We start from the raw sequence: 17269 nt of genomic DNA on the forward strand, positions 1-17269 counted from the left end.
ATTTCATTGGAGGTAAGCATTTCACAGAATATTAACCCACTCGTGGATCCCTGGCTGCATGACAAATGTCCTTGGTCATAGATTTTTGCTATTATATTCTTGTAATTGCTTTGGTTGCTAGCAGACTGCCTGTAGGTTGCATGGAGGATGTTAGCTTGTCTGCAAACACTTGCTAACTGCTAACCCAGCTGTAACTTAAAAACTGAAAAACATTCACCTTCAAATTAAATGTTGGGTCCCAGCGCTGCAGCCAACATGTTTCAAAATACCCAGCTGAGGCAAATGGTCTCTGTTACCAGAAAGTTACTGACCAGTCTCGACCTGTGTGACTGAGGCTTTAGCAATCGATTTCACAGCAACTGCCATCAACCTCCAGCCACTACTCACCAACCATGGTTTTCAATTATGACCTATGGTTGCCAGATGGTTGCCGATGTAACCTGTATGTACATGTGTGTATTATGCTGAACTGCTAGTGAGACATGAATGGCTCCAAATTCCTAAGAAGCGAAAAAAAATTGTGTATGTCCTTGCTTTTCCGACCTTCCTACTAGAATTCCTACTGAACTTGGTAGTGATGTAACTCCCGTGTTATGACTTCCAGGATAACTGGAATATGGTATGTGTGCCTGGGGATCGCCTTACACATCCAAAACAGTGGACAGGTTCACATCACATGGTTGGTGGCCACATGACTAGAAAACCTGAAAAATTGAGACTTTTTTTTTTCATCTCACCCAGTAGACTGTTATAATTAATCACATTTTTTGTCTGATTTCATCACAGTATCAAGTGGGACAAATTTTGGGAAAATAAGTCACAGTACTTGACACGTGGGGATTCACTCTTGTCTCGAGTTCGATGAGATGATTGATAGCCCTCTCAACTTTGTTCATAAGATACGAAGCAGATGGTTATCTTAGCCTAGCACTGCAATCGGGGAGAAGCAACACGCAAGGCTCTCTAAGAAAATCTACCTACCAGTACTTTAAAAACGCTCCGTAATTTACAAGTTATATCCAACAGGGTTTCCTAAATGCCAAACTGTTGCTTTAAAGGGCAACTCTAAAACAGGCAAAGCTCTGCAATGTGTTGAAGAAATATAACAGGCTTCAGAACAAGGCAAGTATTCGTGCATAAGGCACAGAGTATGAGTTTAGTGGTTTCTCGCTACATTTTCAGCATTTGGTTTGTTTTCAGCCACGCTGGCAGAGAGAAATATATTTAGAGAATCAAATTTCATTTCTGTTAGTGACTTCAGTCGACACAGAGGCATGTTAGTCAGCAGTTAACACCAGTTTTCTCCCCCCGCCTATCAGTTTACCTTGTGCCTCCAGCTGAGTAAATCATACAAATGAAATCTGGCTTATTATCTATCACAAATGTGGATGCAGCAAGATTCTGACACATAAATCCCCCTTTGAAGGTTAATAAAAACACACACGCAACTTTGCAACCTCTCTGACAATAAATAAATAAATAAATAAAAATAAAAGCACAGTGCAGCACACCAGAAAACTGATTCACAGCTGATATCAGATGGTTATTCAGTCTTTGAGGGGTGGAGGGGGGAGAAAGTTGTTCATGCTTTCAAATGATTAAGCTATCAGAGGAATAACACATGCTTTACACCTCTCATCCCCTATAACAGCTCTCACCTCCTCCCAGCTACAAACTCCAGCTCCTGCAAGTCTCCCTCTGTTTCTCTCTTGCTCACCCCTCACCTTTGCCTTGCCAGTCTCATCCATCTCTGCACTCACCTATGGCACTTCCTCATGCTGCATTCACTTGCACTTTTGCCGAATGAGAATCACAATGAAGGACAAGGTGCTAATGATTTTCACTCACTTTTAGCCTCTGGCATGCAGGAAATATATTCCCTGGGTAAATCCTGAGATTTATGACATCAACATTTTATCTTCTTTTAAGTGTGGGGATGACCAAGAAGAGGGCAGGGATGGACACTGAATGCCATGCAGGAACCATGACCACCTTTGCTAATCCTTTGGCACCCCCACCAGCTCACATTACAGATGGAAGTCACAGCTGGATTATGACTGCAAATCAGCTCTACTCGCTTTAAGAAGCCGTACGCCCTCAGCCGTCTCATTTCTCTCTCTCTCGCTCACTCTCTTTTCCACCCTTAAATCACACCCACCCCCATCTGAAGTTAGTGCTCTAAAAGCAGAGATCTCACCAACCCGGAGTGTCAGCATGGGAACAATTAGCAGGCAGGTGCAGAAAATTGCTCTTTTCATAATGACGGATATTTATACATAACCCCTCACAGAGGTGGACACGCTGCTTCTTTGTTATCCAGGCTCAATGTCCAAGGCTCCTTCTCTTTCCACCTCCTCTCACTTCCTTTCCTTTCCTTTCCTTTCCTTTTTTTTAGCCATTCATAAAATACAAGCACCCATAAGTCAAAGCCACAAACATCAACATAAAGGCAGCTGCTGCGAAATCTGACATCCGCTCAGATGTCAGTTAAGACTGAGACATCCGTGACTCTCGATCCAATTACGTTAATCAACCGTGGAAAATCCATACTGAAAGTTGATGAACAATCTCGCGTGATTGTAAATGAAGTTGGTTGTGGCTGTCACTATCCGTCTAATGAAATAATCTCGTTGAACTGACCCCCTGACAGTGATCATGACAGACATAATCATCAGTTTTGTGCCTTATTGTGCCTTACTCCTCACATCACCACACACTCTTGCAGGTATGAAGGCTGTCGCTTAAAAGTGGGGCACTCGCTTTGTTTACTGCGCATTTGTGCCTCATAATAGGCGGGATCGAGTCAAAACGGATGACAGGGAAGATGCGATTTCCAAAACAGTGCATTGACGCCGAAGACACTAAAGGTCACCGTGCACTCTTGAAGGATCACTTATTGAAACAGCCTTGCTTGATTCTGCAATGATCAGATGACTTCATAACAGCTCCCACTTTGTGCCAGGAGTTTAATTCAGCCCGCAAGGTCAAAGGGGTCAGTGGACAAAGTGTTGCTCATCTTAACTGACTAGCAGCCTGGTGCTGCTGTGCTCTGCTCAGCTCTTCACGCAGAGCGCTACTGCTCTCTACTGACAGCTGCACATCACTTGCCTGATGGAGTGATGCTTTCTTATTGAGATCTACCACGTCCTTGAAAAAAATAATAAAAAAGAAAAAAGTACTGGTAAACACGGTGGTGCCATGATTCTGTTTCTGTGTTTCACTCTGGACAAAGGTTTGAAGGATCTTTTTCCCCCCCTAGATTTAGAGTAACATGTACTAAGGATATGATCCCATCCCTTCATAGCCTATATCATGATGGATGTAATCCCAAGTGAACTGAGCAGGGCTTTATTATTACACGATACACATCTCTATCCTCACAGTAAATAGCTTTCTGATTGCAAACCATCGCTGAAACCTCCAGAGATATCCCCTTCTCAGACAACTGCCTATCTCTTACAGGATTTATGTCTGGCAGGCGGCTGGTAAATAACCCTATCAGCACTTAAAGGCTCATTTAGCTTGAGGAGTGTGTAATGGTGTTTATATAATCAGCATCTTTGTTTCTGAGACTGAACAATGAAAAGCCCTTATTTGATTTGAGTGCCATCGTGACTGCCTGTGGCATGTATATTGTGTTGTCTCCATCTGGTGGTAACTGGTGGAAACACATGAGTTTGAGGTGTTTTTTCCATTTTATATGAATTCAGACCCACTCTCATAAATGTTTTATATTATTAACACATAGTGGTTGCAACTATGTGAGTTGTTCACCTAGAATTTTTACATTAACTGTCAAATAACCCATCTGTTCATGTTTGCAACCCTAGAATTCGGTATAGCATGGCCAGAGGGTAGAAAAAAATCCCTCAAATCCCATAAAATAACCAAAACAAGCAGGGGAGACATTTTTGACACAGTACCATTAAATCTGACATATAATTCAAATGCTGCAAGAACTGCATGATGAAAAATTCAAGTTCATGTGTGACCTGAAAAATAAAAATATCTGATGTAATGTAATGCAATACAATACACGAGCCACACAATAAATAATATTTTCCTTAAAACCTGTCACTGTTTTAGACTGTGTGCATGTGTGTGTTTGTGTGTGTGTGAGTGTGTGTGCGCTCTCTGGTAGCTTTCAAATTTGAAGGTGGCACGAAAAGCCTTTGCTAGGGCAAAAATTAGAAATTGTTATCATGAAAATGAAAACTAGGTTACTAATTCCTGGTTCCATCGATTTTTTAAAATCCTAAATATGTTTTTAATGCACTAATTAAAATCAATAACTTTCATAAGGACCCAGTGCTGCTTTTGGTAACCGCCAAAGTCCTTAATGATAAAAAAAAATAAGCTGGGACAGTAGAGGTTTTAGTTCACTCGTGTGCTTGTCCGCCCATCAAAACATCATATAATGGTATTATTAAAAGCACAATAGCCTGAGCATCCATTACACACTATAAGTGTCTATCTACTGCTGACAGCTTTCAGAGTCCCTGATGCTCAAGTGTCTGGAAGCCTTTCTTCTTCTTTTGATGGACTGGGTCTTTACAGCCCACTCTGCATTCGCCTATCTGCCATATGGTGTGCTGGTACATGAAAAGAGCGCACTCAAACACTGCATTTTCAGCCCGTCATACATGAAGCAAAACACTGAGGAGAACCCATTAAAGCAACTCTTCCTTTTTTAAAGATTTATTAAACACTCTGAAAGTTTTAAAGATGGATTCATCACTAATGAGAGCACACAGCATCACAAGGTGGCAAGAGTGGAAAAACAGGCTTGTGCAAATGGAAACTAAGGTTTTATTTAAATATGATATAGATTTACCAGTAAAATGTATTTATTTTAAATACTTTACTGATTAAATGTCTCTCATTTTCTTTATATTTGCTTCTTGGGAGCCAAAGTTTCTCATCATTTTTAATGTGGTTTGTGAGCAGTAGTTCTCCAGGCTTTCTGAAGGTTTTTTTTTTAAAGCCACTTAACGCTGACCTGTATCATTCAAGTATATTAAAAAAAAAAAGCACATAAATCAGTGGATGACACATAACAGACAATTTAGCAAAAAACTCATTTTAAAATGTGTCTTTAGACCTGTTGTGAAAACACATAATTTGTTCCTATTTCTTTAGCTGAATCTACAAAGAAATGCCAAAGATAACTCAGTCTGACAGAAATAAAGTACTACTTTTGCACCAACAAGGTGATTTCCAGAGAAAACCTGACATAGCTCAGCATGGTGTGCAGTGTGTCCTTAACAAAGGTTGAGAAAACTAGACAAGCGGAGATCAAAGTGGTGGGGCTAAAAAACAAAATACCTACAGCAAATGAACAGGATCTAAAAGTCAAGGATTTAAGAAATAGGAAGAAAAAAACAACATTATCATTATCAGTCATTGATTGGCTTCCCCAGAGGCTTGGCCTCAACTTTAGCATGACAGTAACCCAAAACACATTGCAAGTGAACTAAAACCTTTTCCTGAAGACTACCTAAAGAAAATACAAGAAAGCTTGATTAAGATAATAATAATAATAATAATAATAATAATAATAATAATAATAATAATAATAATAATAATAATAAAGGAGGTCATACAAAATATTGACTTTAACGCTTGTTAAGACTTTTACAAACTCTGTTTTTACCTCATATACTGCATTTCCACTTGTGTTTGCACATTTTTCAATAAATCCTTGAACTCATTTCCCATTTTCCTGTAAAATATGAAGACTGCCTTTTGCACATACTGCAATCTAGTACAGTCACACACAGGCATATGTATATATATATATAGAGAGAGAGAGAGAGAGAGAGAGAGATACTATATACATACATACATAAATATGTATGCATATCTATATAATCATAGGTTAGTAGGGTGTGTGTGATATAGAAATAGCCTTATAATTTAGTCATTTAGGTTTTTGTTTTTTTTACCAGGTGTTACTTTCAGCCACTGCTCTCATCTATTTCAGTGACAGTACCACAACAAATTAGAAACTAAACCTTTTAATGGCTGTAAAAAAAGTAAATAAAAAATTTTGGTACTGCTTCGGTGTGATCTACAGGATGAGGAGAAGTGTGGAAATGAGTAATCAAAGTAGGCTAGAAAACACGTGACACGTGTCTTCAGGAAGGTATCCAGTAACACCTGTGATCAGTGGTGCAGGGCTGACTCCAAACCACGTACTTAAACGGCACCCTGCAGTGACTTTGTCTCAGGCATCGCGACATTTTCTTCCATTTCAATAAGGAACAATTGAGGTCTTCTCGCGATGACAGGGGCGGCCACTCAAGTATATTGTTCCTAAATTAGCAGGTATTAAACTGAAAGCCCTAATAGTGCTACTGTACGGAGAAAAAGTCTTCTCTCATTATTACTGTCCTTCTCAGAGTTCATCAATTAGCCTTTTGCCACAGATAGCACTGACTTAATGAACCGTTACTTTAACTAGAATATTACTTCCATTTTCCCAAATTAATGAGGCCACTAATTGTCCTAATTTGCGCCTGAGACCCGGGCATTACGGTTTCTCTCTTTGCTCACTAGAACCACCTCCGTAGCTCGGGGTGTGAGAGGATAATTACAGACCAGACTCCGCCGAACATCAAGAGGTTCACTGTTCCTGGTGCACGAGAGAAAAAATGAAACAGTCTTTTGTTCAGAAATTAACAGGTCTTTAATTAAAATACAAGGCAAAACGACGGCGCACTTTATAGAGCATTCATCCCCACTGAGGCGACGAGGAAGGAAATCCAACAGCTAAGCTACAGTTTACTAGTGTGGCTGTTTGTATGTTGCCAGGCAACCTTAAAGCGCGCTCAACACGGGGTTAGATGCGATTCAGTGGGTGGAGCAAAATAAAGGGGACGCCAGGAATTCAAAGGCATGCATCAAAAGCACGTTTATATGTGTTGATTGTTATTTATTTGTTTATTAAGAACATATTACAATCAGACCTGTGGTTATTCTGTTGATGCTTTGTTGGGTCATAATTTCCAGGTAATTGCTGGTATTGTGTAATATTAGTTCTACCGTAATTTGGTGTGTTAGCCAAATAGTCGGGAAGTGCAGTGAACTTAGTCATTTAAGTAAATGCTTTGCTTATTTTTGCATACACACACAGAGATCTCGTTTCCTGTTGTACAAATACAACAATACCTACCCAGGTATTGTTGTATTTGTTTCCAGGAAACAAGAAAATTGATCTTGAGTAGAGAGTCATATTTATATGTGAACTTAGTTCACATATAAATATGGTTCACACCTCATTTAAAAAACCTTAAAAATAGTTTTAAAGATTGCTCAGGGCCACAGTCACCCAGCAGTAAGCCATCCCCAGTGATATCACCATTAATGTAAATAATTTTAACTATGGCATTTGACTTATTTGTCAGCGTTATAAGAATAACCAACACATAAAAAAAGTCCCCAGTGTTTACAAAGTTCAGTTACCAGCAAACACGAACCGGTCAAAGGGCACTTGTACCTTCCACTTGCAATCACCTACAAGTGCGACAACTTAGGTTTTGAGTGCCAGTTAAACAGCAGCTACGGGAAAGATGTGTTGACTCAAGTGGGCTCTGCTGTTGGTTGGCTGGTTGAGTTTAGGTTGTGGATGATTCAAGGGTAAGGAGTAAACACTGGGATCTGTGCCAGGGCTACATCACCACCTAACTTTGTCTGTTATTCACTGTTTACAAAGCAATAAATGTGCGCAGGTAGATCCAAATATCGATAGTGTCGATACCAGTCCCGCTATTGATGTTGGATAGCAATATGATCAATATTTATTTCTGTCCTCTAAGTTCAATATGATGTGTTAAATGTGTTAAATATTTTTTGGGGAAAATGATAACTACACCTGAAGCATGTCCTATAAAAAAATGTGTGAACTTTTTCTTTATTGCCTGTCATGTCTATTTTAATTATAGCTAATAGCACATTTTAAATAGCAGAAGCTGACCCAAAGTGCTTTAAAGACAAACACATTTATGTCTCTTTTTCCATAGTACCTACTTGGCTTGACCCAACTCAGTTTGTAGAGTTTTCCGTTATGTGGTAGCACCTGGTACCAAGTACTTGTTTAGTGACTGCTCAGCCTGGGTTCCAAGAAAGCTGAGTCAATCTAAAAATGTGCCGTCAACAGATTGCATGCCACCTATTGAGCAGTCAACAGCATCACTTGACAAGTTAAGAGCAACTGCCTCAAAAAAAACAAAACCACCATTTTTGAAACCCAGCAATGAGGGAAATGGCTACACAAAAAACGAACACTGCGGTCCCCTTATTCTGACAAAAACCATAGACCAAGCAGCATTATACCATCGCCTCGTCATTCTCCATTGCTGTTTTGTGTTTGTGTCACATACAAATGACATTGTGGAACTTTCGGTCGCATTGCACACTTAGTTGTAATGGAAAACAACCAAACCGAGTCAAGTGGATACTAGTAGACTAGAGATAGGTCTCCAAAAACCCCAGTATTAAAATCCACGAAAAGCTGAAAGGTGTGTTTTATCAAGTATTGTGGAAAGTAAAAATCACAATGAAGTAGTGGTCATTAGAATGTGGTCAGATGTGTTTAAAAAATTACGATGCTCATCTCATAACTCATGACACTGCTGCTCTCCCCTACATACACTTGCTTTACAGGTTAAAAGTAATGGTGCTGGTATCAGTATGGGTAATACTGGCCCTCTGTTTACTTGATATGGGAACACAGCACTACAAAGCAGCAACAGCCACAATGGCCATGAACTGCGTTGTGAAATTGCTGAGGAATTTTTTGCAAAACACTTTTGTGCAATTTGAGGTTCGTGTTTTTTGTATTGTGCATTTTCAGCAGGAAACGGTTACAGAGTTGATTTGTTTAGTTTAGTCAGGGTCATTGCATCATTTAGTCACAGTGATGTACAGTGGCCTAACACCACTCAAGAAGAACGTATTCAAGTAAAGATAAAGTAAGCCCCCCTCCCTTCCTCCTCGCCTGTCTCCTACAGAAGGTCACTGCAAGTTGACCTTAGAAATGTTCCTCACACCTCCTTGGTCTCCGCTGCCACTCCCCCCCTCATGCCCGCACCAGATGGGAAGTGTAGCTGCATTTTTTTTAAAGCCTGCACGCAGGGTTGCGGGCTGTTGCGCTGGCACTGGGGCTAAAGGAATGAAATATTCATGTAGCCGCCGCCCCCCCCCAAGCCCTCTTTAAAAAGAAAAAAAAAAGAAAAAAAAGAATGGACATCCCGGGACGAAGAACGTGCCGATTTATTCAACTAAGACCAGGCCTCATTAAACTGCTGGCGGCGAGGCAGGTCACGGTGATTTTCTTCACCACAGAGAGAGAGAGAGAGAGAGATCACTGAATGCAAAATTTGTCCCAGTCACTCCTCACTACAGCATCTCAGATCTCTCAGCGGACAGGTCCGCCACCGGTGCTGAAGTTGTTTCTCCGCCGTAATTGATGCCCTAATGAATGATTAGCTCTCATGTCAGAGTCAGAGCTCAGTGAGCGCCGTGGGCAGCATATGGGAGACGTGGGTGACACCGTCTCGGAGGTGCGTGGCTTGTGAGCGGTGCCAAGGGACACCAGCTGATAGGCACAGGGCAGGGGCCACGTGACCCTGAGCAAAAATTTGTAGCCTAATTTATCTTCTTCCTTCGAGGCTGGGTCTGAAAGGGGAAAAAATCTTAATCTTGTAACGACAACAACAGCAAAAAATAACAGCAATAAATAATAAATGACGGAGGGTTTTTTTTTTTCTTTCCAACTTTTCTTAATGGTTCATAAATCGCCTTCAGACAACTTATCAGTTATTGCGCCTCCGCTATAGGTGTGTCTCGATCCTTGTCTCACACCTGTTCGTTTTATTATTCTTCTGCAAATAATCCGAGAATGATTGGGCGCCTTTTACTGTTTGTTTGAGAACAAACTTGGACGTTTGTTTTCCACAACCACAGCTCTCAGCGGGTCAGAACCAATCAGGAGTCGGTTACTGCGCTCGTGAGAAAGAAGCCGAAATGCATTTTCCATGGAAAGGGACCAGTGAACGAGGATGATGATGACGACGACGATGATGATGAATACTACTTTATAGAAAAATACACGCTTACTACAGAAATATGACTAACACACTTGTGTAATTAAAAAGATGACCAACTTTTTCCATACAAGCTCGCGTTTATTAATATTACATAGACTATAACTTAATTTATTACATAATCATTCTTTCTCTATACATTTTCATTCATGAGTAGGATGAGCTTCGTTAGGTAGAGCATAGGTCGGCTATTGCACGCTCTTAAATGATTAATACTCCTCTCTGTTTGAGGATAACAAGGTCGTGATTGAGTTACAATGCACAATAGGAGAAAAAGTCGAGCTTTGTCTAATTGTTCTTTGACAGACAGGGTCAGAGGGGATTGTGCGATTGGCTGCTGCCTCCTGAGGCTACAGTGCTGTCAGGGCTGTTTGCGGGCTGGGAGTGACACCAAGGTGACTAAAGGGGAGGCTGTATAAATTGTAGGCGCAGCGCAAACTACTCCAGAGACTCGGGCACCGGCCGAAGCGAAAGTGCGACCTTTATATCCTGCCGTGCACGACCACATCAGGACACTGCAGTAATGGCTGCAAAAGCAGAACTTTCGAGCTGGTCGGAGTACCCAGAGGACTTCACTCTGCTGCAGCAGCATCACCAGCAGCAGCACAACCTGGCCCACATCAGCTCCAAAGCCTGGATTTCCTCCACTTCAATCCGTGCGCTCTCAATTAGGGACGCGCACGCGGCTGCAGAGGCAGCGGGCATCTCGCGGGAGAAACTTGTGCCAGTGACCGAATTCACTGACCGCGTTACCACCAAAGGCATGACAGAGACAGACCCTGCTAAGGCGCCAGATGGAGGGAAGACGAGCCACTTCGGCCCTCAGAGACACAGGCGCGTCGCAGCCAACGCCAGGGAGAGGAGGAGGATGCACGGGCTGAACAAAGCGTTTGACGAGCTCAGGAGTGTCATCCCCTCCCTGGAAAACGAGAAAAAGTTATCCAAATACGACACCCTCCAGATGGCGCAGATTTACATCACAGAGCTTTCTGAGCTCCTGGCCGGCGTGGTTCACCCGGAGTGCAGGAGTCCTCGTCCAGGCTCTGGAGACAAGACCTCCAGGAGGAGTCTGATTCACTCTCTGCGGCCAACAGCCCCTGGACAGTCCCCGAAACCTCTGACGGGAGAGCAGCGAGACCCCTCCGCCTCTATCGGTCATCTGATTTTACTTGGACCTACATCTGACATGGAATCAAATAAATCAGGCACTTGTTCAAGCAGCAGCGATGGGGAATCTTCACATCTCAGTGACGCAGAGGAGGGTCAAAGCGGGAAACAGTGGCAGAAAGTCAGTGCCAATGACTTTTAACTTGTTTGCAGCTCTTTACAAGGCAGAAGATATCACCTGACCAGCAGAGACGCTCTCACAGCATACAGTTGTGTCTTTAATAATAGTTTAGATGCTGCACTGCCTGTACAGGTAAAAGTACAGGTAAAACTCAGAAACACCTGCTTGGATGTGATGGACTCTAGCAGGCCCTTTTTATGCACTTTATACTCTGAACCATTACTAGACACATTTCCAGTTTCATTAGTGACATTTGTCAAATTAAAAAAAGAAACAAACAAAAAAACAATAAACAAGTATTTTTCTATTTATGTATAGCGTATTTTATGATGACTCTTTTGGTACAATAAAGATATACTTAACATAAGAGTGTGCTTTTTAAGTGGTTTTTATATGGATATTGTCAGCAAATACATGCAGTAATTACACAATGTGGGTTATTGGTTTTTCCACTCTGTTTTACAGCTGACAGTTGATGTGACAAACCCTTCCTGACTCTGCTTAAGAAACCAAACTGATTCCAGAGAGGATGATAATGAAGATGATGTGTAGCGCATTAAACATAACAAGGCGACGTTGTTTGTTTTCCGTCCCGGCTTTCCCATTATGAAACAGCCCGGGCGAATGCTCGCCCAACTTCTCAGCTAATGTCACATTAAAGGTATTCGCCTAGCATTCCCGCAGAAGAAAACAAAATAAATCTCTTTTTTTGGCAACAGCATTCACAGATTAAAAAGTATTCCAGATGCATCTTTCATATAACAAGCTGCAAAAACAATCAAACACTTGTGAGCCAGAATGCCTAACTGCATGTTCTCAGTGGAGGGGATTTTATAGAAGTAAAGAAACTAATTGTGTTTTATGACAATTTATCACAGATAAAATTGTCCTGTCTAGTCTGTCTGTTAACTGATAGTCTACTGAGAAAATGTGAGGCTGCCTGGTCCGTAGGGAAGAGGAGGCTGGAACTTTGCCAAGTCCTTAGAAATGATTTCTGCCAGCCTGTGTTTAAAACTGCCAGGCACCTCTGAGGGGGTAACTTGAGCAGAGGAGCTATTGGCCTCCTCAGTCTCATTCAAGTCGTCTTCATCGTAGTCTGCTTGTGTATTGTATTCTGGCTGGAAGGAGTTATTCACAGGGAGTGCATGCTGGTTTTGGGGTTTGGCTAAGGAATAAGTGGATGATAAGGGAGGAGGCGGGGGTACAGGCAATGGTAAGGGGGGATAGGAAGGCTCCTGCTGGAGATTTGTCAGAGAATTGACTTTTTTTATCCCTGAATAAATGCAATCTGAATTATCTGCCTCGGCTTTTCTCATCAAAGGAGGCGTGCCTCTCCGTAAATTGCAGTAAATGCTGTCCTCAATAATGTTATCCATATTTAGAGCCTCCAGGGAATGGCACCATTCCTGCTCGTCCTCATCCTCAGCTTCCTCTCCCACAGCCTCGTTGCTGCCCAAGAGAGGAGGCTTGAGCGATAGCTGTTTTACCTGCTGCACAGGGTCGTCATAAATGGGGTAATCGCCGGCAAACTTGTCCTCTGTGTCGGCAGAAACATCTGCAAAACTGTAGATGGAAGGGTCGACGAAAGAGTGAGCTGTGGCAGGCGGGGGAGTGGGAAACGGCTCAATTAGCGATCTTCTGTTGGCACTGGGAGGCTGCACCGCTGTATTCCTCTCCACTGTGCACTGCTTAGATATAGTCTGAAAGATCTGGGGACCATGCTGGGTCAGAAACATGAACACGCCTTGTCCCGACTTGCAGCGACGGCCTGCTTCAATGCTGAATCCCCCCTGCAATCACAACCAAAGATGCACATGTTAGGAAATACATTTGCCATTTTATAAAATATGCAATACTTCAGCTTTTTTTTTTTTTGCAGCAGAATAAACAAACGAGTAGCAGCATGTTAATTAGTGAGCTTTAGAGATTTTGCTGCCTTTGAACAAAGCCAGACTAGCTGTTTTCCTCTGTTTCTGGGCTAACAAGCTGCTGGCTGTCGCTTCATATTTAGAGTACAAACAGAGTAGTAGTAATTTTTTTTTCTTCCAACTCTTGGCACAAAAATGAATGAGTGTGTTTTACAAAGCTTTTCCCTTTGAGAAATTCTAAATAAACCCACTGGAATACCTGGTTTATCGTCAGTACAGGGACTGCACAACATCTAGTGCTTTACCTCAATCTGACCAAATTTGCGTAGGAGCTTGTATGGCCAGTCGAAGATGAGGTAACAAGTTCTCATGTCCAGCAGCTCTATTGCCTCCCCTTCTATGGAGACCAGGTAATTCCCAGACAGCTTGCACCTCTTGGATGCCTCTGTGCTCTGGATGGTTACTTGGTACTGGTTTGGAGGAAGCGTCAGCTCTAAAGACAGGAACATGTGACATCACACAAGGGTTAGTGTTTCGCAACTACACACAAAACGTCGGGGATTTTTTCCCCACAAGAGGTCTGAGTAGCACAGGAAATAAATGCACACCAAATACTTTTTAATTTTGAAAAAGTCTGATTTAAAATTGCTTGCCTTCCACTAATCTCTCTGTGAGACTGGCTTTTCTGGATTGTTGAGAAGTGTAATCCATTAGGAAATGAAGAGAAATACATTTGTATAAGTCAGAGCTTGCTGACGCTGATACATTCTGGCTTTCATGTTTGAATAAATTAGCGGCTGTAGCGCCCGCTCCCATATATATAGGGAATTTCTGCTGATGTCTTGAATTTATGATGCTGTGAAATATTTCCATCCATTTTCTTCTCTGCTTATCCAACTGAAATATCTCCTTTTTATTATAATATACTCACAGGTTTATGCTTATTAATGGGGAATTTACAAGTAATAATAATAAATCTAATTATTATATCCTTTGGTTGTGGAAGCAGTGCAGTCACCAAGTTACCTGCTGACGTCGGCTGAGTAATTTTGCTACAGTGTTGGAAGAAACGCCACTGACCAGAGAGTCAAACAGACTGTTAAAGGATTTGTTTGAAGGTGATCTAACTTTAGTGCTTGTAAAATCTGTGGGAAGGCAAAAACACTGGGTAAAGCGGGCTGCCTTTGAAACAGGAAGTCTGTCTTAAGCTGTGGTTTTGCTTACGATGAACCCTTGTGGTGCGTTTCTTAACCTGTCTGACGTGTATTTGAGGGCTGTGCAGTGATGCTGCGCTTGGTGGGGCGGACGCAAACGTATTCATCATTTTAGAACATAACTGCCCTTGCAGGGGTTGTTTACCTTTTCATTTATATCACTTCCTGCTTAAAAACAAAAAAAAACAAAAAAAACAACCCTGCAAGTGCCTTCCTCAAAACATGCGATAAAGTGGCACAGGTCGTTAAGTTGTGTAAGCTCATTAAAGCCTTTGAAAATTTAATGTGAGCTACTACACTGTAATAAAACTCTGATAAAGAAACGGCTGGCCACATTTATCACTGGGGAGTAAGTCAAAGTATTTTTGTCACTGTTCAAATCTATTAGCAGTGTAGCAAAAACTTGCTAAAATGAAACACCAGTAAAATACAAGCTGATTGCGTGAGGAGATTGGCGTTGACAAAGTAGTCAAACGCCATACTTTTAGCTCTATAGTCATAGCTCTCTAGTCATGCTTATTATTGGGGAATTTAGAAGTAATAACAACAAATCAAATTTTTGGCTATTATATCCTTACTTTGAAACTAGGTTTCAAGGTGTGTTATTTTAATTAAAATAGACCCTTTCACAACAATAACCTTGAGTTAATATTACTTGTACCAGAAGTTCTGGCAATGTGTTCCTGTGTGCAAATAGCATTACTATGGACACCTGATTGCTTCTCTGTGCCATGCTCCTGGATGTAAATAGCCATACTGGCTGTGGGTGTGAATAGTACCTGCTAGTGAAATATTAGTAAAATAAAGAAAAGTCTAAAATAGTTCCTGGTATCTTCGGGGAAAAAAAATTACATCAACCTTCCCCTTTTTCTTGCCTCATCTTCTAAGACTAGTAGTTTTCATGCACTCTCTTATTAACCAATACACAGAGTTCAACAGGTATGTGCAGGACGAATAGACAAGCAACAGAAATAGGACCTGCACATTTTTATTTGTTTTCGATTTCTTGTGCCTGATCACTTATCATGCGTAGACGTGCGTGCATTACCGCTTTTCCAAGATGCGTAAAGATCATTGTCCGCCATGGTCAAGCCATTTCCTTGCTCAAAATCCCCTTTGTCTGATTCTCCAGGATCCTTCTGTAAACAGTGGCATGGTAAACATTACATGGAGTGTACAAGTACCTCTTATCACTGTTTTATGACTTTAAAGTGGTAAGATGCAAGAAGGTACATAGCTTGTGCAAGCACAAGAATTAGAGAAGTAAAAGGGACAGAAGTTACAGATACTGCATTAACTTCCTTATTATGCTGTGTCTCTGGATATGGGCAGAGTCTGTCCTTACTGACCTTTCCCAAAAATTAAAACCTAACCAGTGATATAAAAGGAAAGGTCATAGTTGTACTGGTCAGGATTGGAGATGTGTGATACCTGGAAGGCTAGAAGACAGAGGGCATTCACCCAGTCCTGGCTTGATGTGGAGGCTAAGGTGTAGGTTGCCTGTGTGGTGTTTAGGTAGAAGGCTGTGCAGCCAGCCGGGCAAGACTCCTTTGGTGCAAACGTGACACTGAGACAGTCAATTAGACGCACGACTTTTCTTTCTGGTGTTTTCTGCCGGCCCATCCTTTTCTGCTCGGTAACAGAGCTGCTGTCAGCTACAGCGTAGAACTCCAATCGGCCAACCCCCTGAGAGCTGGGTTTATAAAGCACCATCCACATTTTCCGCCATGTTTTCTGATGAAATGATAAAAAGTGACTATTAATAAGTGGGAGGTAATAAAACATATTAAGCAAGAATGGCATCTTTACTTTGTCCATCACATGTTACTTTCACAGAACAAATAAACCGCTGTTCAATGATGTCAGGATGTTCACAAACCACAGTCTGATATATACAAAACAGCTGTAAGACTTAAATACTATGATACCCAGGTATAGCAAGTCTTGGTTATTGATATTTAACACTGTTTAGTATATAAAAGAACAAAAATATCAGACCTTTATGATTTTATCCACGTATCCACGCATGACTTTTTAAATATTCAGCAAATTTAGCTTCACACTCACCTTTCTCTAACTTAATGTAGCGGAAGGATTATTCATTTTCACGTAGGTTAAATGTTCCTGTGACTCTACTGCTGACAAACTGGGTTAAAGGATGAAACGCTCACACTGATCTGAGTGCAAGAGCGCTCGGTTAAACACTAAAGATTTAGACTTTCGTGAAATACTAAAAATGATTTTGAGATACAACATCTATTGGATACGTCCGTGTTTAAGAAGTTAAATTGGACTAAACATTTTCATTAGATTTACTACTAAAGTCACTAATATCTTTTGATCAACTAGCAGGTAAGAAACAACAGTCGATTTATTCCAACTGTGATGAATGCTTATAAAACTTACTTTTCCAAATTTGACAGCTTGAAGGTGCAGCATTCCCTCCTTGAAGATGACCTCCATGCTTGTGAGCGCTGACTGTGAAAACCTGTATTCTCTCACACCAGTCGCTGCTCTGTGGTCAAGATGAAACTACCAACGAAGTTAAAATTAGGTTCCTTTAGCCACAAGAATAAATGTTTCCTTTACGTCACTAACAGCCTTTATTTTCTTGCATACTTTGGTGTGTGATAAAATATCTCTCTGATCTGCATTTTAGACGTTGCAAAAGAAAGGACATGAGTTGTGTGCTGCTGTTGTCTTGTGTCAACTTCCCTTTGCATTTGTCTATATCTTGTAGCAACTTCCTCACCATACCACACTTATGCCACACCTGTCACTTTTTCCAGAAGA

General features: G+C 41.3%; 2 protein-coding genes across 2 annotated transcripts; one reads left to right on the forward strand and one right to left on the reverse strand.

Annotated features, from left to right (window-relative positions):
- The first annotated feature begins 9754 nt into the window (after positions 1 to 9754).
- On the forward strand, positions 9755 to 11626 carry atoh1b (atonal bHLH transcription factor 1b). The gene has a single exon (XM_031745313.2). The coding sequence runs from the start codon at positions 10630 to 10632 to the stop codon at positions 11413 to 11415; it is 786 nt and encodes a 261-aa protein (XP_031601173.1). The 5' UTR covers positions 9755 to 10629; the 3' UTR covers positions 11416 to 11626.
- A 140-nt stretch (positions 11627 to 11766) lies between these two features.
- Positions 11767 to 17176, reverse strand: dok3 (docking protein 3). The gene is made up of 5 exons (XM_031745312.2): positions 16883 to 17176; positions 15908 to 16210; positions 15525 to 15615; positions 13568 to 13755; positions 11767 to 13184 (listed from the first exon to the last, which is right to left on the reverse strand). The coding sequence occupies exons 1-5, from the start codon at positions 16937 to 16939 to the stop codon at positions 12312 to 12314; spliced, it is 1512 nt and encodes a 503-aa protein (XP_031601172.1). The 5' UTR covers positions 16940 to 17176; the 3' UTR covers positions 11767 to 12311.
- Between the last annotated feature and the right edge of the window lie 93 nt (positions 17177 to 17269).

Source organism: Oreochromis aureus, linkage group 2 (assembly GCF_013358895.1).
Source record: "Oreochromis aureus strain Israel breed Guangdong linkage group 2, ZZ_aureus, whole genome shotgun sequence".
Classification (NCBI taxonomy): domain Eukaryota; kingdom Metazoa; phylum Chordata; class Actinopteri; order Cichliformes; family Cichlidae; genus Oreochromis; species Oreochromis aureus.